At 38.9% G+C, this 26,872-nt stretch overlaps 1 protein-coding gene across 4 annotated transcripts in view; it reads left to right on the forward strand.

The window, feature by feature from the left end:
• Window positions 1-26,872, forward strand: part of PLCL2 (phospholipase C like 2) — a 103,901-nt gene that overhangs the window by 75,539 nt on the left and 1,490 nt on the right. For 2 of the 4 annotated variants that reach the window (XM_055805315.1, XM_055805318.1), the window contains exons 5-6: window positions 3,062-3,137; window positions 17,645-17,754. In XM_055805315.1, the coding sequence (XP_055661290.1) occupies window positions 3,062-3,137; window positions 17,645-17,754 (186 nt within the window). Of the gene's footprint in view, window positions 1-3,061; window positions 3,138-4,660; window positions 4,701-17,644; window positions 17,755-26,872 lie in introns of those variants that run through there. The other 2 variants (XM_055805316.1, XR_008747389.1) reach the window with 2 other exon arrangements.

The raw sequence follows: 26,872 nt of genomic DNA on the forward strand, positions 1-26,872 counted from the left end.
TAATTTTTCCTTGACAATTGAATTTCTCATTCTGCTGCAGGCATACTGTTTTCACGCTGAAGCTTTTACTTACTCAGCATTTTCTACTCCACTTTTGTACCAAGCACACACACGCACATATAATTTGGATCGAGCTAATTTTCTGTGTAGATATAACCATTTATACTCAGTTGCTCCGTATGCTGTGTCTACCAAAAGTCTTTCAGTCCCTTTTAATATCTACATGAATGATTTAATGATTTTATAATTTTGGCTTGAATACCGGAAAGAATTTATATGTTCAAACACCCCTTAAGAGTCATTTAACAAATAGCTGAACGCATACTAAAAGGTGACTGCATGGTGAGGAGCAATATAAGAATAAAATTATATTGAATTAATCAAACACAACAAAAAGGTGACACCTGCTCGTGCACACAGCATAATGCTCCATTATTTCCCTCATGAAGGACATCAACAAAATTGGGGTGTAGCATAATATTGATTGAATGGTCAACCTCTGAATTATTGCTAGCCCAGCCAGTATTGCTTAGTGGCGCTGTTAATCTTAAATACAGCTTTGTATGTAGTTTAGAGACCAAAGATAAAGAAAGTAACTGTTACTGGCCTTGGTAATATAAAAATTATATTAGAATAATTTGTCACATGAAAAGCATTGGAATTTTTCTTCAGAAGTTGCAAAGAGGGCATTGCTTTTGATCTGAGAGTATTTAGGCAAAGCAACTTTACATACCAAAATTCTGCAATATGAAATCTGCACATTATTATAATTTCTTTTTCAACGTTATCCTTGTTGTGATGGAGCACTACTACAGTGCTTAATTTCATCTGCAGAACTAGTACAACTTTCTTGCTTTGTCAATACAGAAAGTAAACAAAGAAACAGTGATGTAAGCATTTTTATTCAACATAGGGCAGTTGCAGTATTTCTTACAGTTCCTTCAGAACGAATACTAAGAGCCAGCTGGTCTCCTTTTTTTTATGAACTCTGGTCAAAAGGGTTCTCAGGTGAAAGGTTTCTTACTAACAGAGGATCCTACTGCAGTCCTTATTATTATGTATTAGCATACACAAATCTGACAAAACAAGAGCCATACATGCTCAGCATTTCATTTTTCAAGGTGATTCTCCGTGCAGCAGAATCTCAGTGGAGGGTGCTTTACATCATCCTTTCAGCTAGTAAGCAAAATAACATCAGTTATTGCAAGTACATTTGAGGCTGAATGCGGCTGTTTTCGTTCTCTTCATTTAAGTGCATTACAGAAGCAAATGTGTTACATGACATACGTATTGAAACACGTAAAATCCTTGCCTTTTAGAAAGCAAATTTATGGTGGCTGCATTTAAATTTCTGAATACTGTTTCAAAAACCGAATGGTAATGAAACATAGTGAAATGCAGCTTTCTCCTTGACGGATCAGGAGCAGTCAGGTTGCAGTGCTCCCTATAGAAGCCTATCTGGGTGAAATACAGTATTCTCTCATTTAAGTATAGTTCTCTCTAAAAACGTCGTCTTCAAGTTGTTACACCTAATTATTAATCAGCATAAATCTACTTATAGGCAGTCTTTGCTTGAGTAAACATTGACATATATATTTGAAGAACAATCCAGTTTAAAATGAGTGAACTAAAGTATTTCACTTGCAGCTTAGTGACCTGATCAAGTTATTTTTTCCTCATATGCTATAATTCACAATTTTTTTAAACCGACATAATACAAATCAAGACAAATAGATACTTTGAAATTAAATACAGATTAATCTGGATGTGAAGATTAAATTTTCCAGTATGATGACCTCCATATACTCTACAGTTGCTTGTTCACGTGTTTTTTATATGTAGCATAATTTTCTTTATCATTTTATATTGAAATGATAGAAACGGAGGTAGAAGGATTTTTAAATGCTTTGTTATTTACTTAAATCAGATTTTTGTGTAGCTGAAAATAAGTCCTTCGGGTAGTTTACATCTCTGCAGCTGTTCTTCTTCCTCGCTTGCACACTTGCCGTGATAAAAACCTGAGGCTTACCTGCCTGCTTTTCCAAATTGATTTACACCTCACTTAGAGCAGCGTTCACAAAAACAGCTTCAGTGTCACTCAGCTGGAGAAGGCTCCTTCTAATTTGTGTGAGGAAGGGCTACTGCAGTCCTGCCTCTTAGAGTAATGTTTCTCTGAGGAAGAGCATTAAGAGAGGTTTGGGTTTTTTTTGCTGTAACAAGGCACATTCCTGCTCATAATAGCAACTGTGGTCTGCTAAGGAAAAGAAAGTTCCACATGAACACCCACATAAATAACATGTCAAACTTAAGTGATTGTTTTAGTGGCAAGAAAACTGCATGAGTGGATACCAGAGACATCAGCGGGTAAGGTGTGAAGCGAAGGTGTTACCTCTCAGTACATACCCTAGGCTGAAAAGTCTGCAGAGTTCCATCTGAATTGGTGTGCTTTAGCTGAGCTTCCATGAAAAGGCTTTTTGTTTGGAAGGATCAGATAAAGCACTAATTTAGTTTCCTTATCCTCCAGTACCAGCCTTGAGTGATGTGTTTTCCTCCATAGAGTCCTGTCTCATACATACATACGGGTCAAGCCACAAAAAGGGAAAATGTAGAAGGAGCAAATCTGGAAGAGCAGTGGGATGATCCCTAGGAAAAAGGAAGCACTGGGTGGTGAGTGGTCATCATCCTGAATGGCAGAGAGAGTGAGGAAGAGGAAACCTGCCTCCAGGTTATCTCACTCAAGCCGCCAAAACTTAATTACCTGGTATATAGTTGTATAATTTTCACTTGTTTTGGTAGGCGATAAATTATGGATGAGACATTTTACTTCAGTGTTCACACATCCCAGCCCAAAACCATCGTATTTTTCCTGTCTTTATGCTGCATTTAGAGCACTTCTCTGCGTGGTCATGACCAGGAAAATGAATATATTCATTATGTTAACAAGAAACACTAGATTATTGTTTCGAGTTCAAATTTAAGCATCTTGTACAGATTAAAAATTTTCCAATAAAAATTGAGTTTTACTGATATTTCTGTATATTGTAATTTATTTTCTCTACAGATGATTCAGACCATCAGGACTGTAGTTGAAAATACAGATAGCTTATATGAGAAGATTGTACAGTGTCAGAAAGCAGGTAAGTACAAGCTGTTCTTTAAAGATTTTATCAAGAACTTGCTGTATGTTTCTTAATTTCCCAAAACTTGTAATTGGGTTTGTTTATTCAACCACAGCAAAAAAAAACCCCAAACCAAACAACCAAACAACAACAAAAAAACTCAAAAAAAGAGATTCTTGTAATTTAGGCATATACAGTAACAGTGAAAAGGACATTTTAAATCATAGAAATCAAAGAACCATAGAATTGCCTCTTGACTTTGGAAATGGTGAACATTTTATATATGGATAGTAGCTTGTCAATGCAGTGATTTCCACAAATGCAAACACAGGATTGCAGGAAAGAAAGAGAATGATCTTCCTTTAGGATGAAATTTTTTAACCATTTGCTCCTATCTCCTCTTCTTCCTTTTTTGTCATGGTAGCATAATGTTTTCAAGAGCCTTGGGGAAGTACCTTGCCTTCTGATAATTACATGACAGTAGTTCTGATTTTTCTTCCCTGTGTTTCTCTAGATCTGTTGGGTGGATACCCTCTGGTTCTGTTGATTTGTTACTATTTTATCTTTTCAGAGTAAAACTGGTTTTACAGGCACATCTTCTGTGGCAGGCTTTTCATACCACATGTGCTCATAAAGTCTGTTTTTTAAACTTTGTAATGACCTCTTGGTCCCATAGATTCTCTGAAAGTTTTCCTGTTTTGATAACTAACTTTACAATCTGTTTCAAATATTTCTTAATCCCTTCACAAATTCCCCCTTTTTCACCTGATACACTGTAATGGAGGTTACCTTCTATTTTGGATAGCATGTCTGACCTTGCTGTTTAATCATGCTTGATCTTTTGATCTTTCTTAAGGATTTTTTAAACAAGGTTATAAATTTGCTCAGAGTAACGATGCATTGCGTTTCACATCAGAAACAGAAGTCTGACGGGGTTAAAGTGTCTACAACTATGTCTTGCATGACTCAATTGGGACAAAAGCTTTTTATATACAAATATGTTTTTACCTATCTGATATTCAGCATCCTGCAGCTCCCATCATCTTCCATGATTTGCTTCCATTCTTTGAGCCACTTCTCTGTTGTCCTGTAAATTTCAGTCTTGTCTCTTCATTCTCTTTTCCTGCAAAGAAAAAAGTCATATTCTTCTACCCTCACTCTGCCGTTACAAACTCTTTTCTGCTAGCAGTACCTTCAAACTCACATGAGCAGCAGGAAGGCTTGGAATATCTCGATCTAAGCTTTATTCACAGCGCACGTTCCTTAGACTCAGTGAACTTTAGTCAAACCACAGAACTGTCAAAATACTTGAAAATTTGAGTTTGTTCTATTTACTTCAAGCTGTCAAACATAAATCGTTATAAATACCGTGTGTGAGAAAATAGTATTTCACATAGATTGTTGGTAAATACAGGCGGTTGTCTGAAATACTGAACGTGAAATCCATCATGCTGCCATAAGGACATTGTCTTCTAGACTTGTACGCTTACTTCTTGAATCATCTCCCATTTTTGTGGTGATAGTGTGCCGTATTTTTTTAGATTAATCAGTGTCTCTAGCAGTTCAGATCCTTGGTTAGAGGTAAGGCAAAAGCTAATTGCCTATTTTACCTCTTTTTTTAGAATTGTTGCCGTATGTCTGATTTTCTCAAGTCTTACAACCTTGTTTTACATGATGTGCAGCTGGGTTCAAGAGTCCTTTGTTTAAGAATGTTAAAGACTTTAAGCCTACGCTAAACAGCAGAGATTTTGATCTCATTTAAATGAGAAACCTCCAGTATGGTCACATAAGCCTAAGTATGGATTATGTAATAGATCCTGCTATTTAGGGCAGGTTCAAGGTACTTTTTAAGATGAATGAGCTGAATTGAAATACCTTTTAATACCAATAGTTTTCAAAGATTTTCTTAAGATTAATTGATCTCATGATCTCAGTAGATGCTACTCTGTTTAATTCTGAGTAAAAGTTTATGTGTTTTCCTGTGTAGTTTGTTGATAAGGAAAAAACAAAATTATGCCCTTGTCTGGGCTTTTTTGTTCTGTGCCTCAGAGAGTGAAAAAGCTGCTAAGATAAGAAGAAATACTGAAGCTGCCAATAAGCAGTATATTTTTGTTGTCATGAACAGGCTTATAAGAGAATTCTGTTAAATAGACAAAGTGGACTTGCTCTGTTAAACTGTTTTCTAACTTGAGTTTAATAATAAGACTTATAGTCTCCTTTAAAATTCAAAACTAACTTTAAAATAAATGCACCATTACTTCTTACTTAGGTTGATGGCTTTTTTAAATAAGCCATCTGATTCTTGAGAGGACTCTTTTCAGAATTCAAGTTCTTTGCTATTAATATTCTCTCAGAACATTTAACTGTAAACTTTTTTCCTCATTTTGGTTCTTAAAAATGAAAGCATATCAAAATCTCTCAGTTTTCTTCGTATCAATGTATTATTTTCAGCTCAGCATGTTCTGGTTTTATTTAAGTAGTTACTGAAAGCATTTTAGATACATTAATTAATTAAAAGATATGGGAGCATAATATTGCTTTGGTTCCCACTGTACCTGTCATTCTTTAAGAGAATTAAGAAAAAAATCTGCATAACTTCAAGTTGATTGCAGTGCTATTTATTTTGTTGCTATTAAGCCAGCTAAAGGTCCTGTGAGAAAATAGAATGTAGGCACTAAAGGGCATTTAAAGATAATCCAGACCATCTCCTTAATCTGTTAAAAGACCTAAAGTGCTCCTGTATCTTCTCTAGAGTAAAGGATTTGAATGTCCAGGTCAGCTTACCCCATTCCTAGCCTCCTTGTACCCAACTCACATCATTCTTGTGCTTCTCTTTTGAATCTTCTATTGCATTCTTTTGCTTTATAATTTAACTACTGCCCGAGCTCTTCAGTGGTTAAAAGAGAACCACAGCTTAGGAATTCATTTTGGTGTTCAGCAGTGGGAGCTCAAAAGGACATGTGATAATCCAAGTATTCATTAAATGATCAGGGGGGCAAAAAATGAGTGAACACAGCTGGCTGGTGGCAAAGAATTATTGAACGTCATCATATGTAGGTATGGCTGTGGAACAGTAAGGCGGATCTTGTGACACTGAGAATTATAAAACAGTGTGTGAAATGTAACACTAGTAAGGGTCAATTAATGTGTGTAGGTGAAAAAGTAGCTTTGACTTGAGAAATGGTCTGTAAGATTTCTGTTTCCATTCAGGAGATGAAGTCACTGTGCAGTTCTAACAGTGTCAGCTCATTGCTGGTATCATGTATAAATATGCGTTCCAGCATAACTCAAACCACTTTTTTTTCTGTATTTTAGAGGTGTAACCTTCCCTAGTCATCTGTGCAGCCAGAACCCTTGTTCAGGTTCTTACCTTCTGGGATCTCAGCTACACTGTGCTTTTCCCTGAGTTTGACCATTATAGTTTTGCTTTATGTATGTTATTTTCCTGGCTGTCATTTTGATGATGTCTGTCCCTGTGTTCGTTTCTACACTTGCTGCTCATCGTACGTTAGGACTGAGCTGCTTTCACTTTCCTTGTGTTGGCTCATTTGGTAGCAAGAGTTTGCACAGCCTGATGGATTGTCAGCCGTCGTCATGCTCTCTGTCATGTTGTCCCACAGGCTCACTGTAAACATCCACCAGGCTACTTCCTTTGAATTGCTTTTAAAAGTTATCCCACAAATATAGCTAGATTGACACATGTCCTCCTACCACCTTAACCAAAATAGTTTTCATGGCTTCCTTGTACTCCCCACTCTTTCTTTATCCATCTGTCCTCATTTTTGCCTCGTCCTTTGATTCTAAGTTGTTGGAGCAGGGACTGTCTTACTTATTCCATCCGTACAGTGACTGGAACAGCAGGGTCTTAGTTTATTAAATAATGCAAGTAGTAAAAGACAAAAAATGAGTACATTTTCTAACACGTACTCCAAAGCAGTCCTTGAACAGTGTCAGAAACAGGATACAGTTTCAAGAAAGGGAATGCCCAGCCATTCTGGCTGCTGTCAAAGATGAACAAGATGCACAATATCCATTGGGAAAAGGCATGTCTGAGCTGCATACAGAAAAAGGTTAGGGTGATGGCCGTTCAAGCACTCCAAATACTTCTTGTAGTTGAGAATTAAAAGTAATAAAATCATTTTTGTTCAAATAGCTGTTACTCATTTCCCCACTGTTACTGCTGAAGGTTTTCAGCAAAGTGATAGTTTCTTTTACTATTTGTTCCTTTTATTTTGCATTCTAAGTCAGTTTTTGAATTGGCATCCAACAAAACAAAGCATGTAAGAGGCAGAAAAAGTCATATTCTGTGTTATGTGTTATGTACAGATTAGATGATGTTAATAGAGGAGAAGAAAATTTATATAATTAGATCCTGAGGAGCACTTTCAACTGCGTGTGTAGGCATGCAGTTGAGTTTTTATTTGAACACTGAAAGGGAATGACTAAATCGTTTGTTCCCAACATTTTTGTAGTTATCCCCGATTTGAAAGGAATTTGCAGTGTTCGTGGTCTGGTACTGTAGAGTTTGCTCAAGTTCAGCAAAACTTGTTAATCCATGTCTGCTGAAATACTGCCTCTCATCAGGAAGTCTTTGCATTTAATCTGTGGCTTCGTCTGTAGGGAGTGAAGAAATGCTGCTGTATCCGTTACCACTGGACTTTCTAACTGTGCAATATTTAATGTGTTTGACTGCATCTGTAGGACATGGTGATCTTCAAGTTTAATCTTAAGAATTGCGTCCTTTACTATATTTTTCATGAGGTTCACTGTTAAAAGTAAACAATGTACAGTACTTAACACCTTTACATAAACTCAAACATCATCTGCTGTGACTAAAACAGCACTTTGAAGCCCCTCACAGCCAGTCTCCATTCTTCTGAAATACCTTCTTTTTCCTGTTTTCTCCTTGTTCACATATTTTCTAAGCCAGGTATCGAATTGTTCTAGCTCCTTTCTCCACACATGTCTCCACACAACATAATTTTGAAGCTTTGTTTAGCACGATAGGCTGTCTCCAGTAGTTAAGGAAAGGTGTCAATAAAGGGCATATTCAGGGAAGTCCTTCTCTTTATATGTCTTAACTTTCTTTCTGTATTCAGTCCATCATTTTTATCTGTTTTATTCTTTCCTATTTACTCTGTCAGCTCCATTATTATTTTTTTTCACTTATTTCCTTCCTATTTGTCCTTCCTCGGATAATTCCACTAAGAATCTCCAGGTACATCTCCACAGCAGCTCAGGTTATATGTCATTGCATATAGTCCATGGCCCTGTAATCCTGTTCCTCTCCTATGTCTTGAATAATCTTGAAGCGACATTCTACTAAGGGGAGGCAGGGAGTGAGGAGTTGCACTTAGATCAACTTAGGTAGCATTGTTTGAATAGATGATCAAGTTTTTTTTCTTTATGCTCAACTCTCTCTCCATTCTTATTCACACTAGTCATACACCATACTTTTCATATTTTGCTCCTCGTACATAGCTTACCATAATACCTTTGATGGTGGTGTTCTTTTTGGCGGTCTGATCTATTTTGCACAAGGGTGGATGATTCCTAGGATACATCTCCCATACTTCTAGGTGTTCTTAACGATATCACTTGCTGCTCCTAGGGCAAACACTTAAAGTAACACAGACCTGTATTGTTCTCCTGGGTTTGCCCCTTCACATGAAGTCTTTTTTTTCCACTACTTTTAATGCAATTCTAGCCCAGTAAAAGATCAGATTGTATCAGTGATGACTATCTAGAGTCACATGTTCAACTTTCAGCAACCTCAGTGATCGAAAGACTAAAAAATTTTGTGTGCTGGAAATCAGAATAACATTGTAAGAGGCTCAAATAGAATTCTTGATTTTAAGTAGCCTTTCCCAGTACAGAAATATTTACAAAATCAATGTTATGTTAGCTTGTAGCTCATATTTTTAGCAGTTGCCTTCTACTTGCGAAAATGACTGAAGAGACAAGATTAATTATATCTCTTTAAGATATAGAGAAGTATACTGTAGTGCACCAATACAGCAAACATTTTATGTACTAAGAACTGCTCAAAGGCTACATAGTTATTCTAACTACAGTCTAATCCAAAATGGTAGGAAAGTACGAGGAGTCCGTTTATTCCCCTGTGTGTTTTCTGTATCTACATGTGACAAAATAACTAGTACAACAGCTGTTGACTAAGACTAACCAACAGTTCCAACCTATCCGTAGACAGGGGTTAAGAAAAAGCAGAGGTGTTATAATCAGTATGGTTGAAGACAGATTTTGTGACATGCTATATAAGCTGAAGTGCTGAGAAGTTGAATGGGTTTTCTGATACACAGTCCTCTTCTTTATATTTTAAACAGTAACAACAAATCCCAAGTTAAATACAGATGGGGAAATGGCTCTGGGTTTGAATTAATTGTATTAATCAGGCAATTTCTAAGAAAAAGGTACCCAGTTTCTCCGGTGCAGAAGGTGGGGAAATTACATTCCTGTGTAAGCAGAAGAGATAGTAGTTACTATTGCCAGTGGAACAGTGTGGGCTTAGTGGGATCTGAAGACTGGGAGAAATTATAATGTGCCATAAATCAATGTCTTTATTAAGGCTGCTTTCAAGCATTCAATAAAATCAAGGTGTTTTTTTTCCTTAGACTTCGAGATCTCTTGAGGATCAAGGCTGATAAATAAAAGATGGAAATGGCAGTCTGTGGAAAAAAATCCTCTCCTTTGTAGCTCTATGTTTCTGCCCTTTATTGACAGCATTAAGGTCCATTCTCATATGTGGTAGTGACTTAACTTCACCTACATTCAGAAATGTAGCCCATCTTAATGGAGGACTGTCCTTGTGGAATAAAGTTTTCCATACATTGGGGGTGGAGTATAATGAGTCCTCTTCTCAGAACAAACGTTTTAATATTTGAGGGCCTGGTTTTCTGTGTATTTTGTCGGACTGCTGTTTTGAGGGTTCAGAAGAAGTGGTGTGTGTGTGTGTGTTTTATGTGTTTTGTAGCTTGATACTTCTTCTGTTGACTTTGGTGCCCAAGGTTAATGTTACATAGGAGTGTTTTTAAAAGTGTTTGAAGAAGGTGGGGCTGGTTACTTAATTCTTGGAAGTAACCCGAGTCTTAATTAAATCAAGGCCAGATGTCACAGATGTCCTCTTGGTAACTTCAGAACAGTGTAAGCTTGATGCTGCAACTACTTTGAGTCTCTTCTGACAGTGGTTCGTAAAGAAGTTGGCGATCATCTTGTGTCATAAGTGATTTTCCAGCATGGAAGTGTCTTGCATTGAAAACTGAATTACTGTGATTGCGCATGGAACTGGATGAGTCTTGACTGGAAGAGTAAATACTAATACAGTCCTTGTAGAGAGGATTGCTTTCAGCAGGCTGCAATGCCATTGTTGTTTGGGATGTTGGGATAAGAAGGTTATCTCAGGCATAGAATTTGTCATTGCTATTTTTAAAGAATTAACAGGGCAGCAGGCACCAAAATGTGTTTTTAGCCAGCTAAGTAGAGGCAGTACATGGCTGGCTGTGTTTGGGGAACATTTCCACTTGCTACAGAGATACTGCACATTGCCAAAAAAGTTGAAATAATTAAAAAATACTGGACAACTAATTTAGTTAATGTGTTATTTCGTCAAGTATTAATCTAAATATTTGGAATGCAAATAATTCAGACCTGGAGCTTCCTGAAGCTGAGGCACAGCACACTCAGAATCTGCAAAGAAATTCTCTAGTTTTGATGTAAAATATTGTGGGTGACTTCAGTGGGAAGTAGGTGCTTGGAAGTACTTGTGGATCTACTCCTTGTTCCTGTTAAGACGCAGCTTTTGCAGTTAGTAGTGATACTTAGATAATACAGAAGTGCTCTAAGTATTAAATTATTAAGGTTTATTTTAAATCTTTGTGTGTTCTGTAAGCAAAATATGTGAGAATTTAGAAGTTTAGTGACTTCTGTTGCTTCTCTACCATGACTTACTTGAATTATTTTTGATGTGATCTGGAAGCCAGACTTCTTTCCCAATCACTTTTCTGATAAACTTCATTTTAAAAAGAAATTGTGAGGTTGAAACACCTTAATGCTCAGGAATATGATCTGAAATAAAAATATTAAGAAACTTATTTAATGATGTAAAAAATTAATGCCCCCTGGCTTTCAAAGATGTGGCCAAATGTAGCAGTTGTATGTGCGGATTAAATACTTACACGTGGAAATGAGTAGTTAAAGCTTAAGTTTTTTCCTAGAATTCTTTCCTTTCCTATATTAATATTCCTATATTATATATTTCCTATATTAACCTACACAGTGTAAGAGGAAACATTTTAATATATAAAGTGCTTTCTTGGATTTTTTTTTTCTTGTAAAGAACAAATCGGTGTATGCAAATTATTCACAAAAACTTTGTAATGATTCAAGATGAGCATACGTAGTAATTGAGCTGCATTATGTGATAATCTAATCAAAAGCTGTATAGTATTTTCCCTTTGCATTTTAAAAATATTTAATGTTTATTTCTTTTTTCTTATTTACTTACTACTCTTTTGAAAAGTATTCTGTTTGCTTTTAAATCATGCTCTGCCAAGAATCAAATAAAATATATTTGGCTTGACTGAATTTAAGTGCTGACCCGCAGTATTATCAGTGTGTACTTTGGATTGGTGTAGACGTAAATGTTCCATCAGAATATGCTAAGCATAAATTAATGAGGGTTTGAGGTCTGACATACAATACTGTTGAGAGAGGTCATTATGCAGCTGGTTGAGGAAACACAGGACTGGAAGGTCCTGAAGTCTACTTCCAGGTACAGTTTTTGAAATTGATCATATCAAGCTCTATTGTAAAATGAATATGAGTCTTTGATTTGAGTAATTTTCTCCTTTTCAAGGCTGCTTACAGAACCACATCCAAAATGGTTATAAATTTTACATAAATTCCAATTTTACTGATGGACATTCATCTTAATATTGTCCTCTAGCTGAAATGATTCTTTGATGTCCAAGGCCTTACCTGACTGATGTGTATCTAGAGAGCAATTACTCCTCTCTTGGTTTTCTTTTTGCTAGACTAACCAAGCAAATTTTTATTAGTCTCCTCACATCGTGATGTAGGGATCCTACTGCATTGAGCAGCTTTATAGCACTTGTCCTCATGCTGTTTGAAGTTATTGAAAATGGGACGAAAGAATTGTATGTAACATTTCAGAGGAGCATCTCGGATGGTAAGGTATTCCCAGGAGGTATGGAAGTGTTAAAGCCATCTAATCATTCCAGGGTTGGGGGAGAGAAAGGGGAAAGCTGAGACAGCCATGAAACTCGAACTAATCTAATCAGCAGTGGGGAACAAGAAAGTTATTCAGCACTGAACCTGCTGTTAAATCATAGTATTGCTATTTTGTTACATTTATTACAGTGTATTTACATGATTTGCAACAGTTGGGCTGAACATTTCGCTGAAAAGCTGGTCTTTAACATGGAAGGCTTGAATCAGATTATGAAAAATGGAAGTGTCTTTATTGTGCAAGCACTTAGGAAATTGTACGTCTTCTGTCAGCTAGCCCTTACTTGTGGTGGTGCAGGGGTGACCAGACTTCTTAACACACTTCCAGACACATGAAGGACATGAGAAAATGATTGGGGAAAGTCAGCATGGACTTCCAAAGGGGCAATCAGACCTAACCAACCTGACAGCCCGGTGGAGAGCAGAGCAGTGGGTGTCTTTGATTTGAATGCATTGAGACCTTCAGCGCTGTCTCTTGTAACGTCCTCACAGACAAACTGATGAAGTAAGTGGAGGCCACACAGGCGGGCAGTGAGGTGGGCCGAGAAGTCACGGACCAGCCAAGCTCAAAACATTGTGATCAGCAGCATGAAGTCTGCCTGGAGGACAGTCGCTAGCGGTGTGCCCCAGGGGTTGATACCGGAGCTACTACTGTTTCAGTGTCTTCAGCGGGATGACGGGGCAGAGTGCATCCTCAGCACGTTGGCAGAAGACACCAAACTTGGTGGAGGGTAGATAGAGCAGATGGTTGTGCTGCTCCTCAGAGGGACTTTGGCAGGTGGAGACATGGGTGACAGGAACCCCATGGAAAGGGTCGAGCAAAGGGAAGTGCCAGGCCCTGTACCTGGAGAGGAATGACCCCCTGCACGCACCAGTACGGGCCGGAGGCTGACTGGCTGGAAAGCAGCTTCAGAGAAAAGGACCCGGGTGTCCTGGTGGACAAGAAGTTGAACATAGCTAAGGAAGTGCAGCGCCGGAAGACCGAGGGAGGTGACCCTTGTCCTCTGCTCCACGTTGGGGAGGCCTCAACTGGAGCGTTCAGTCCAGTTTGGGGTTTTCCTGTACAGGAAAGGTATGGACTTACTGTCCAGCGTAGGGTCACAAAGAGCATTTAGGGGAGTGGAGCATCTTTTGTGTGAGAGGCTGAAAGAGTTGGGATTCTCCAGGCTGGAGCAGAGAGGGCTCGCCTCGGACCTTGGCTAGTCAAACACTGGAAGAGGTTGCCGAGTCTCCATCCTTGGTGCTATTCAGCACCCAGTGGGACCCAGTTCTAGGCAACCTGCTCTACCTCAGCCTGCTTTGAGCAAGGAGGTTGGACTAGACGATCTCCAGAGGCGCCTTCCAACCTCAGTGATTCTATGTAAATCTTTAATGCAAAGAAATTTTTATAACTGAGCTTTGACTCAAGACAACTGTCAGTGATCACTTCGTTATAGTTGAATACATTTGTACAATGGACTCAAATTAAAACCCAGGAAATCCCATCTGAACAGAATAACATATATCGTATATACTCTTCATGATCACTCAGAAACTTGTGGATGATATCCTTTCTAAGATCTGCCAGTATAAATGGAAAACATAAGTAACTTGCTTTTTTGATCAAACAGGTGGTACATGGAGAAATACGTTAGGAGTGATAAATCAAGTTAGTAGTATGTCTGTTATCATCCAAGAACTCTTGGACAGCTCAAAATTACTAATAATATTAGATGTAATTAAATGTTATAAAAGTGATTTCTTTTCTGTATCTTAATGAGAGCAAGAGCTGGATTTTTACTTGAAAGGAGATAGAAGATTCTCTGTATTTATTAGGAAAATTCATTTAACATCCAGTTTTCTTTGCAAGCATGTCTTAAAGGCATGTTTACATGAGTTTATGTGGACATATTTTTTATTTTATTAGTTTAGCTGTAAATTAAAAGCTTTTTCCTCTTTTATCTGTTATCTTTGAACTAGTCAGTTTCATTTTGGAATTTGATGTGTTATTACTTTGCCACTATTAATGTATGAAATAGTTCCAAGGCAAAATGCAAGAAAACCAAGCAGGGACATAGAAGAGGATGATGTATTCATCAAGAGATATGTATTCAACAGTTAAATACTGCGCTGCATTCATACTCTAAAATTAAGTTGTCCGTATACTCTGTAGTGAATGCCATTCATTCCATTCCATTAAGCAGGTGGAGAAACTGAAACTGAGAGGTGAAATAATCCAATTCAATTTATCAGGCAACCTAGTAATAGGAACAGAAATAAAATTCAAATCTACTTGGTTCTATGTTTAGGCTTAGAGTAGGATAGCTTTAGTTTAGCATGATGATGATGAGGAGTTGGCCTATTCAGTATGTGAGAGATCATAGAATCACAGAATGGTTTGGGTTGGAAGGGACCTTAAAGATCACCTAGTTCCAGCCCCCCTGCCATGGGCCGGACACCTTCCACCAGACCAGGCTGCTCAAAGCCCCATCCAGCCTGGCCTTGAGCACTGCCAGGGATGGGGCATCCACAGCTTCTCTGGGCAACTTGTTCCAGCATCTAGCCACCCTCACAGTAAAGAATTTCTTCCTAATAGCTAATCTAAATCTACCCTCTTTTAGTTTAAAATTGTTACCCCTTGTCCTGTCACTGCAGGCCCTACTACGAAGTCTGTCCCCATCTTTCTTATAAGCCCCCTTTAAGTACTGGAAGGCTGCTGTAAGGTCTCCCCGGTGCCTTGTCTTCTCCAGGCTGAACAACCCCAACTCTCTCAGCCTGTCTTCATGGGAGAGAGACTCCAGTCTGCTGATCTTTGTGACCTTCCTCTGAACTTGTTCCATAAGGTCCATGTCCTTCTTACACCGGGGCCCAAGGGCTGAACGCAGCGCTACAGGTGGGGTCTCACAAGAGCGGAGCAGAGGGAGAGATTCACCTCCCTTGACCTGTTGGTCACCCTTCTTTTGATGCAGCCCAGGATTTGTTTTTTCTGGGCTGCAAGTGCACATTGCTGGGTCATGATTGAGTCCACCAACACCCCCGAGTCCTTCTCCTCAGAACTACTCTCAATCCTTTTTCCATCCAACCTGTATTGATACTGGGGGTTGCACTTGCACGTGCACTTGGCCTTGTAGAACTTCATGAGGTTTTCTCGGTGTTGAGGATAGTGGGGTGATTAGTGCTATTTAAGCAGGAGGTGCTTGTTTGTTGAGGGTTTACATGTGTGTGCCTGGTAGGATGACCTGACTTGGTTTCATCTTCTGGAAAGGGGCAGTGGGATTTTGTTGCTAACCGCCAGGTGTGTTTAGCTGGAGTGCAGTGGCTTTGGCAGGACAGAAATGTAGTGTACGAGTGTAAAGAAGGAAGAGACTCACGGCAGAAGGCAGTCAGTGAGCCAGAAAGGAGCTTTTCTGGCTAGCACAATAGATGGTCACCGCTGCCTGCGTTTAGGGTACTCGTGACTTTGGATATGTAAAAGTAATCTGAAATCTGCAAAGCACCAATTTCACATCGATCATGCAGACCCTCGGCGTAATCTCTCTGGCTGGCTTCGGTCCAAGGTTATTATCGATCACTAATGCCCACGGATTTGAAGAGCAGTTCTAAAGATGGAAATGAGGCACAGAACTCCAGAAGTTTAGCAGTGTAGTCTCATAAGTCATGGTACAGATCAGAAAATGTGTATTTTCATGGTGGCTTTAGGAACTTCTGTCATAAATATGGATCTGCGCATAATTTTCCCATGATCCTATTGGGAGTTTATTGTTTTGGATGATGTGGACAGGAAATGGATACTTAGAAACTGATGGATGAAGAAACTTTTAATTCCTCACCTGATTAGAAATCTGTTTTGGGGAAAAATAATATGAGTGGTTTACTTGAGGCTGTACTCTAAAGGCAGAGGCAGAGCTATGAAGCGTTTGAAATAAAAATGATACAATATTTTAATTCAGGGAAAATACTTGTTGTTTATTTTCCTTGTAGTAAAATTGAAAATAGTAAGAAAAGCTGAAAAGGACAATGATGTCTTTCAAATGAATTTATGAACAATTTTTAAAGTGTACAGATACATATTTATGGGAGTAAGGTAAGGAATATACAAATAAAACATTCAGTCATATTTCTTTCTTGTAATGAGGCATGAGTGTGGGGTAGAGAGATTATGAAGAACAGGTAGCATAATGTCCCTAAAAGTCAGTCTACTCTAGGACCGGCAGCCAACAAAAGTTCGTATGCTTATTCCATGATAATTACATGTATATTTTGAAGCACAGATACTCACTGGGCAAATAGAAGATCTCAATCAACACAGTCAAAATTACAATGTCTACTTAAGGTATAACCTGGTTTTAATTTCATAGGTGTAAGTCAAAACCACTTGCCAGCTTTTGCCCTCAAAATACCCTTTAAATTATTCTGGATGAGATCCTGAGAGCACAATTGAATGTATGACTTCTATAGGAGATTTGCTGTAATCCATGTTGGGTTGATGTGTGTACCTGTGGAAGGACATTTTACTTCCCCTCTAGGAAAGAGACTGTTCAAATTTATTTTTCTGTGACTTGTAACAGCAGCATGGAAAGCAAATTATTGTTCTTATATCTGTGCAGTGTGCTGGGTTAAAACTAAAGTTTTGGTCACCCTTCTCAGTGTTTAGATCAAGCTAATCTGAATTTTGCCAGAAATTTTTGGTCTGGAGTTGGTCGGATACAGGTTTTGTGGACACAGTAGTTCACGCAGGAGTGGTAAAAGGTCTTTGGTGGTTTACTTGGCACTCCTCCTTCACAGTTACGCCTTTTCTTGTCAGGGGTAAGGGGAGAAGGTTATTTTCTGGGCTGGCCCCAGCATATAAGCCATTAGCTGGACAACTGTGATGTAAATTCAGTGCATAAAAGAGCAAGGAACAAAACAAATTTGTTGGGATAGACTATTTCATGAAATTACTGTTTCCCTCCTATAGCAACTCACAAAAAGGTTTTTACATATGGTGCAACAAATACAGGTGTGCTTAAAGAAAATTTTTATATAGTAAATATTTGCTTGGCTCCATCTTTGTGTGGCCGTGACCCAAGAAGAACCTCAGTGTGCATTTTGGCTTAGAGAGATTTTATATATTGGCATGTTGTATAATGTCACACATTATTAGATCAGATACATTTGTGCTTGAAGAATAAAATTTCTTCAGACTATTTCACTGGCCTTTTTCCTTATTAGATTCAAATCACTATTTCTGTGATCACAAAAATGCATTAAAATAGATTCTATATTCCTCTTATTCTCCACAGCGATGGAGTTTCATGAAAACCTGCACAATATAGGAGCAAGAGAAGGCTTAAAAGAAAGAAAACTGCAAAAATCAGTAGAAAGTTTTACGTGGAACATTACAATTTTAAAGGTAATGTGCCTTCCTTTGTTGGTTAGTTACTGTATCTTTCCATTCATAACTGACATTCTAATATTGTTACTTTTCATTATTCTGTGTCACAGTGCAACTGGATTTATTCACTTCTGTAACCATATTCAGTTTAATTTATATAACTTGAAAACACAGCAGGCTTTCAATGTGAATTTTTCTTCTTTTCTTTTGTTGGGGGGGTTGTTTAATTTAGTTTGTCTGACATTTTCTTCTTGAAACCTTCTAACGTTAACAGGATCTGCTGTAATCTTGAATACAGGGTTGAAATAATGACTATTGATTCTGTGAAGCAACTGGGGCTGCGAGGATGCTATGCCTCTGTTTAAACCCTGATTTGAAAGGGAGTAAGAGTGTTAAGGTTAATGCAGTTATTGAAAAACAAAAGGGAAGCTATTGCTACTGCAGTCAATGATGAATGGTACATACAAATTATGTTATTAATCCAGATTGAAGTTGCCTGTTTGTGAGCTGGAGATTTTCTTTGCATTTTGTCAAGTGCATTTGCTTATGTTTTGACACAACAGTAAGTGGTGAAGCATGAAAAAGCTTTTAGCATGTCGTGGTTTAACCCCAGCCAGCGACTAAGCAACATGCAGCTGCTCACTCACTCCCCCCGTAGCGGGATGGGGGAGAGGATCGGAAGAGTAAAAGTGAGAAAACTCCTGCATTGGGGTAGAGGCAGTTTAATTGGTAAAGCAGAAGCCGTGCACGCAAGCAAAGCAATACAAGGAACTCATTCGCCACTGTCCATGGGCAGGCGGGTGTCCAGCCAATCCCCAGGAAAGCCGAGCTCCATCACGTGCAGCGGTTACTTGGGAAGACAAACGCCATAATGCCAAATGTCCCCCCTTCCTCCTTCTTCCCCCAGTTTATGTACTCAGCCTGATGCCATATGGTACGGAATATCCCTTTGGCTGGTTCGGGTCAGCTGCCCTGGCTGTGTCCCCTCCCCATTTCCCGTGTCCCTCCAGCCCTCTCGCTGGCAGGGCCCAGGGAACTGAAAAGTCCTTGATTTGGTATAAACATCCCCCAGCAGCAACCAAACCCATCCGTGTGCTGTCGGCGCTGCTCTCACACCAGCGCCAAAACACAGCCCTGCACCAGCTACTGGGAAGAAAACTATCCCAGCTGAAACAGGGACACAGCGAGAGACCCTCAGGAAACGAGAATGTAGAACACTTCAAGTTTCTTGCTGATGGTTTTTCATCTCAGCAAAGTATATAAAAATTTATAGAGAGCAAAACTGCCTCCCTTAATTTATTCCCTTGATACTGTCTTTCTAGCCCAAATTATTCAAGTTTTCTGTTTACATCCACTAATGAGTTCTTCTCTCCCACTCAAATATTTCATCAATACATTAAACTATAAAGTCTGTTTTAATTATAAAGAAAATTATTTTCTCCCACATATTTTTTTTTGGTTTTAGTTCTTACTGAAAACACAATTCCCTGTCACCTCTTCTTACAGTGAACTACTACAGAAAAGCAGCAATACACATGTATTTCTCCAGCTTTCCGTGCTGCTTTCAGCTGTTGAGCTTTTCATGGTGTTGCTTGGTGCTCCAGTCCCCCTTGTGTTACACTGCACAAATCCAGTGCAGGGGCAAATCAAAACCAGGTGAAATTTACTACAGTGTGTACAGTTGATCCGTTCTAAAAAATATGCATTCAGGTTCTGCTTATAGGTAAAAGGACCAGATGGACTAAAAATGGACTAAAAAAACCCCAAACACTTTTCCTTTATTGGAGCGGAGTTTCTTGAAGACAGCGTATGGGGATGTGTCAAGTACCATTCCTGTGCTGCTTGAAGGATAGGAGGGGAGTCAGTTCAGCGGGTCTGGGCAAATGTCAAAGAAATAAATTCTTATCTCTTCTTTGCTTTTCTGTCAAAGGTTCCAGACATCAGCTTGGATAGGCAAATCTATTTTAATGCTGCCTGAAACAGCAGTACCTTTGCTGCATCTCTGCTTTCCATTCGGAGCATAATGGTTAGGGGGGGGAGAGGTTTGCAGTTGATAAGCGACTGAAATGTGAAGTCGTGATTTCTGTGTAATCAGAGAACCCACGTGGAAGATGTGGCTCTTCAGAACGCTGAATGGCTTTTGTGCATATCCTTAGGATTAACGTAATTATGAAGTTAGAATGCCTTCCTTTTGAAGAGATTATTGAGAAAATCTCTTCAACATTGACTTGGATTTTTTTTCTACGTGCAGATTAAGGTCCTTTCTATAGGAGGTACAATTTGTCACATAGTTAAACACCTCACCAATCTTTTTGATAAAGTATTAACCAGTCTGTTGTCAAAACTTTGTCAGGAGGTATTAAAGAAAATGCTGGTAGGTTGTTACATCTTAAAAGTTATTTACAAGTATTACAGTTCACATAGGCATCCATCAAGTGCATTTAGATGTGCAGAAAGTTAGAGGTTGTCATTTATTTGAAGTAACGCATTGAGGTTTTTCACTCCAAACTCTTAATTATAGGCTATAACCACAGCTTCTCTTGCATTACACAGTTAAATAGAAAAAGTTTATCAGTTTCTAAGACACTGCTCTTCCTGTCTGAAGAAAAAGACTTGCAATCATAATTTTCTAATCCTATGTTTTTCAATTTCTGTTTTTCCAGTTCTCTAAAAACCATGGGAGGACAGGAAGTGAAGGCCTACATTTTTTAGAGTAAAAAACGATCAGGAGAGTGACAGTCTGAGCCGCTTTCTTTTTTATTTTTTTTTTCTGTTGAATTCCCTGCCTGTGCCAAAACAACTTCCCTCTTGAACAGCAGAAAAATAAACCCCTGTCTATTCAGTGGCTCCAAATTTTGTTGTTCAACAAGCAATATGGTTGAGCGACAAACACACCAAAAGCAGTGCCATGCATAGATGGATTAAACTTTCTATTCTTGTAATTAAGAACAGTAATTTACATGGTCTCTTGGCTATGATTCAGGAATTGCTGTGTGTGGCTCTGAACAGCATTACTAAATAAATCTGCATGAGCACCATCCCCAGCTCCCTCACAGAGGGATCACAGAATGCTCATATGGTGTGGCTGATGTATTTTCCAAACCAATTAAGCTGCATTTTACCCTCAAGGTACATATTGGTTTGGGTTTTTTTTTTCAATTGGGACATTTTGACTGTAGTTGATGCAATGGAAAGTTTGATAAAATAAAAAAATTGACAGCTTAATTCTAGGGGAACTTGTTTAGGACATCTGACATAGCTATTCAATATCTATATGAGAGTGTGTGGGCACACACGTTACAGTTACTATTTTAGAGGATTTTATTTTTCCTAACTTGAAGCCATGAGGCCAAATTTATTATTGGTATAGTATGTTTGAATTCAACTGAAATACCTCTAATTTGTGTATGTATATACGCACATGTTCCCATTATTATGCACCCCATATGTGCACATACAGATGTTTGTTTAACTTCAGAACATCACTTAGAGTAAATTTAGTCTGCTTTAGTGAACTTTGTTGCCTCTCAGAGAGATGTAGAGGTTGTACAGTGTTAAATATTCCTTTCTTTCAAATAGAGGGAGTTTGCGAGATCATTTGCTAGTAATTTATTTATTTATTGTTATTACTCAGACTGATAGCGCTCATATTTTCTAAACTTACATAATCACATTTTCTGTCAGGAAGAGTACACAGTGGAATAAAGAAAATTGCTCTAAAGTGCTGTTGCAGCAAACTCCTACAAACAATCTAATGTAGCAATTTACAGACTTCTCTGACATAGCAAAACTTTGGAAAAAAACCTTTGTAGGCTCAGAATTTGAGCTGCTCATAGAAAGAGCATAATGGCATCTTTAAATTAGTCTTTGCAACAAAGAGCTGTCCTAAACATATAGGGAGGAGAGTTAAATGGAAGTACTCTGATTCAAAGTGGGGCTCCTAACTCCAGAATTTGTTAGATGATGCTTGTCGGCTGTGAGTTTTTAGACATGTCACATTAGACATCACAAATTACTTTCTCTTGAAAGCAAGCCCAAGGCACGTAGTTCATGGCGTCTGTTACCTCTGTAATGCCATTGGTTCTGCACCTACATTATTTTTATAAATGTATTTATAAATGGACTATTCAAGGTACTTAGAGGGGTGCAGCTGCTAGCTGCTGCCTAGTCCTGTAGGTACTCAGAAAACCTCCCACGTTGCAGTTCAATTTAAATATCTAAAACTACTAGTCTCTTGGTGTTGCTGGACTGGTGGGATTTTGGCTCCTAATTAAACCTATATTTAGAAGTTAGGAAGTTAAGTCCTTTTTGTCCTGATTCTGTAAAAGCTCCTGGAGCACACCAGCTGCGCATGGAGCACTGCAGTATATCCCACTGTCCCTAGCAGCCACTGCTCAGAGAAACAGTTTGAGAAAGGGGTACTGGCTTATTTTTTCTGATGCGAGCTTTGTGTCCCAGAAACTGAGCTAAAGCCCAGTAATTACTGTTGCAGTTTCTCGGGATTTGGGGGGGGAAAGGGTGCTTTTGCAGTTATTTCAAATGTCATCTCTACGGTTTTAATTTAATGCTCATGCACTCACTGAAGAACCCGATAACCAAAAATCATGAGTAAATACATACCAGATTATACAGGTAGCTGTGCTGAGACACAGTGTAGTTTACGCTATATCCTATTGTCTCTGAAATGATATAATTTCATGGGTATGAGAACTGATAGGAAGCATTTTGATTTTGTTTTTAATTACCTTTCAGGAGCTATGATGTAAAAAACACTGCCTCTTAGCCAAAAGCTTCAAAACAAACTGAAGATGTTTAATGTTGATTTAAAAAAAACAACAACCAAAACAGAGTAGTTGATGCAGGCATATTGGGACAGAGAGGTGTGAAGGATACTGAATTGGGCTTCCACATTAATTCACTTCCTTTGTTATTGTTTATTAAAAGCTTAGGAATGAATATCAGTGTTGTTCTTTGATGTTTCTTAAGGTCTTTTTCATGTCTGCCTGCAGAACAGCTTGGTGCTTGATTCTTTTTCTGAAGCTTGTAGACATCAATATGTGAAATAGGTATTTAAGTTACATAGTGCTCGGCGCTGTTTGTGATTTTTAACCGCAGGGAACAGAAGGGAACAGCGTTTGCTGCCTGCTGCTGTGAGGACAGTGCTTTCTCGGTGCTCTGCACTTGGGATGTGCAAGACCTGTATCAGTCCTGTTCCCAGATGGGAATTACCACAAAGTGCTGGGAGTATATTTGAATTTTATGGTGTGTTTGCCAGACAACACTAAGGACTAAATTAATTTACATTTTGACTTATCTGAGGTGAAAGCCTGACATAGCAAGAAACGTTTGGGTGTGGTTGTGCAGCTGCTCCAGATTCCAGCATTGAGTTGTCTTCACGAAGCAGCTTTGTTTCTTTGAATGGAGGGTTTTTTTTTTTTTTAAACTTCCTGATGATAAATCTGCTTGACTAAGGTTTGAGCTGTTGATAGGTTTCTTTTATCATTTTATCATAGGGCATTTTATCAGAGCGAGTAGCCTACAACCATTTGGGCCTGGTAAGAAGGTGAAAAGGCACCGAAGTAGTCCGTAGATCTGAGAGATTCCTGTGTTCCAGCTTGTAGTCAATGACTGTATTATTAACTGACTTTCAAAATCAATGGCACCTACTGTGAAAATCAGTATCTCAGGCAGCTACAGAATGCGTAGACTATAAAGAATTGAAACTTAATCTTGAGAACCCTTGGGCAAGAGACACTTGATATACAGCTAGAAGGAAGGTCTTTGCATTCTTTTGATTAAGTGCGTGGGGGCAACTTTTTCAGATCTGGATGACTTTTTAACTTTTCTGCCTTTTAGATGCATTGTATTACTGTTCAGCAGTGTTCACTGTGACTACAACTTGAATTTTTAAGATTCACGCTGCTTTTTTTCCCGCAGCATATGGCTTCACGATGGCACATCAACAGAGCTAGGTACCTTACATCAGTTGCACAGACATCTCTCACTTGAGCTTGTGCTGCATTTGGTAGTAGTGGTTGGCTCTTCTTTTATCTTTGGATGAAGGCATGCCAGCAGATAATGACAATGCAGTTGGTTGCACAGACATTTTTCTGAGTTCAGTGGCATTCAGAGATCGATTGCTTCATTCTAAGGGTTAGAGAGTCGTGTACACAGATTGATTTTTCTGTTTCACCCTGGTCTAAACTTGATCCCACTTGGCCAAATCTGTTTAGTCTGAACCCACTCTTGTCTGCAATAATCCAGCCCCTTATCCCAGATCCTCTCTTGTCTACAAAGTTCATCTTCCCTGATTAGTGTTGTCCAGACACTTCCAGTTATCTGCTGAAAATCCAGACATTCCCGCTAACCCCTGGCTTCCTCTTTCCCCTCTCTCTCTCGTTCAGTATTCTGTTCCCACCCTGCGACTAATTTTCTCTTCTGGCAGTTCTTGTCATTGCTTTCCAGGTCATACCGTCCCCACTTTGCCTCCTCTAGAGGTCCTTCCCAATGAGTGGTAATTTTAGTTTTCTCATCACCTTATCGGACTTCATTGTATTCTGCAGTCTTTTTCTGCTCTGCATTTTTTGTTTGTTTTTCTCTCTCACCAGCTTTTAGTCTCATTACCAAGCTCTCTCACTCCTTGTTAGTCCTTCTACTTGTCTGTCATTTTCAGGCTTCTTTCAAAATGGCGGGGTTTGTCAACCTGTTTTCTTTCTGTATTGTAATCCCAAATGTTGCCTCAGTCTTTTCTCTTTCTCCACTGACCCTGTGTGATCCAAATTCAGCCTTGTCGCGGTGTGTTTGGTTTTCATTATTTCACAATCTCCTCTTTCAGTAGGACCTAGTCTCTACTTTGTCCAGCAGTCCACTACAGTCCAACTTCCCTTTCTGCAGCCCTAGACTGATAGCCAGGTCGGTCCCAGAGATCACTCTTGCCCCTTCATCTTGTCCATCTGCCTCCTCACCGGAGTCCCTGTCCCAGGATCTTCTTCCCGCTCTCCAGTCAGCCTTTTGGACTGCCTGCGTTGGCAACCGAATGTTGGTGGCAAGAGAACTTGGAGAAGCCATGCAAGAAAACCCCAACTTTTTCCTCTAATGCATATTCATTATTGTGTGGGAATGGAATATGCATTGTCTTACCACATTGCTGGAGCTGTCAAGAGATGAAGAATGATTGAGAATGAAAGCCTGAGTGATTGTACTAACCACGTTCAAAATCTGATTTTTGTTTATTAAAAGCTCGTAACTTGGAACCACTACTCTGGGTCCCTGAAGTCATTTGAATTACAAGTCCCTACCTCAAGTGGGAGTGTGGAGGGAAGGATGGAAGATCGTTAAAAAATTCTGACAGCATTTTTCTGTCTGTTCACAGAACTCAATGAACCATATGGATGAGATTAAAGAATAATATTGAACTGTAATAATAATAAAATCTGCCAATGGCAGAAATCCTGCGTAGAAAGTGTCAGCTCAAGTAGTTAGTTTGGCAAGCATATAGGCAACTGAAAGCAAATTTTTTTTAGATGAGAAGTTTTGGGCAACCTTATTAATAGACTGTTGCTAGCAGCTCTGCCTATAATAAACAAATCGATTAAAATTCCAGAACTATATTCTACTAATCCATGTAAAGTGGAACTTGGGCTAGCAACAGATGCACTCCAGATATGACTCATTTAGTCTGCTGGAGTGTTTTAAATTAGCTTTTAGTTGTTTGTCAGTTTGGAAAAAAGTATGTGATTTAGAAGAAAAAAAAAAAAAAAAAAAAAGCCCTGGTTTTCTTTAGAAGAAAGTATTACCAAAGCTTGTGCTGCCATTGGTGAATTTCTGGATTTTTCTCCTGTCTTGTAATCAGAAAAAAACCCCACTTTGGCTGTCGTAATCTTGGACAAGGGGAGGGTGGGCACTATTTCTTTGAAGAAAGCAATATTTGTTTTCTATTTTTGTGCCTCAAATGCGTGGTTTATTACTTCATAGGATAGTAATTATGTTCTGAGTTGCTAAAGAAGTAAAGCTGAAGTATCACACCGAGTGCACACGTGGTTTTGTCTGACTGCTGTTCTACCTCTCCTTTATTTTTTAAATCAAAAAAAGTTGGATTTCAGCCTTATCTGGCAGAGGAGGAGAGTCAACATATCTGTTCTGTCTCCAGAAGAGATGTAAGCATCTCTTGAAGAGAAGCATCTGTCAGGAGCCAGAATCTACACAGGACAGACAGGAGTACTCCAATTGCAGGAGAAGTTGCAGTCGGTTGTTCATAACCTTGTTAGACGTTACAGGAACTGACAGTCTCAAGGCACTACAGTACCTGGGGTTTTTTGTGTGTTTGTGTGTGTGTGTGTGTTTCATGAAATGAAAAAATAAACTTTATTTATTCTTTCATTTCAGTTGGAAATGACACTGTTTAAGATCTGCTACTTCTGAAGCTTTTACCTGCTTTCCTGTGAGCTGTGGGGCTGTTCTCTTTCAGGAGTGCACACACAGTGCGATCACTTTGGCCCTTACAGATTTCCTGCGTGTGTTTGCGAGCTTTTCTGCGCTCACCGTGTGCTACGGCACTGCTCGTTCCCTGCGTACGGGCAGGCAGGCAGGGGATGGCTGCGGGCAAGGCAGTCTGTAATCTGCTCATGACAGCTGTTGCTGTTCGAGGGCTTTAATCAATACAAAGAAATGGAGTAGCTAATACTGCAGGACAGAGCCAAGTCACCTGTCTGGGACAGTTTCTCTAACACCTTTACCGAAAACTTAATTACTCTGAAGTGTAAAAGTGCAAGTGAAGAGGGGTAGCAATAGCACTGAACTGCAAACAAGCCTGTGAAGTCTTTGTCATCACTGTCCTTTTTATGTGTTGCTTGCCAACCTGTATTTTTGTATTTCATGCTTTGATAAACATTGATCCTTTACCATGCTGCTGTTGAATGAATCACATCGCTAGGGAAAAAAATTTCTAAGAACCAAAAACCCCAAATGGTTTAATAGCTCCCTGAAGTATTAATATCAGCCTTCACAGTTTTCTTTATGCAGAAACATGTATAGTCCCCATGGATTAAAATTACAGCACAGATTACTTTCCTGAAAACTGTTAGGTAGAGATGATCCCAACCCCTTTATTTATGCAGTGGGTTGGCTCCAGAGAAAG

Source organism: Falco peregrinus, chromosome 5 (genome assembly GCF_023634155.1).
Source record: "Falco peregrinus isolate bFalPer1 chromosome 5, bFalPer1.pri, whole genome shotgun sequence".
Lineage (NCBI taxonomy): Eukaryota > Metazoa > Chordata > Aves > Falconiformes > Falconidae > Falco > Falco peregrinus.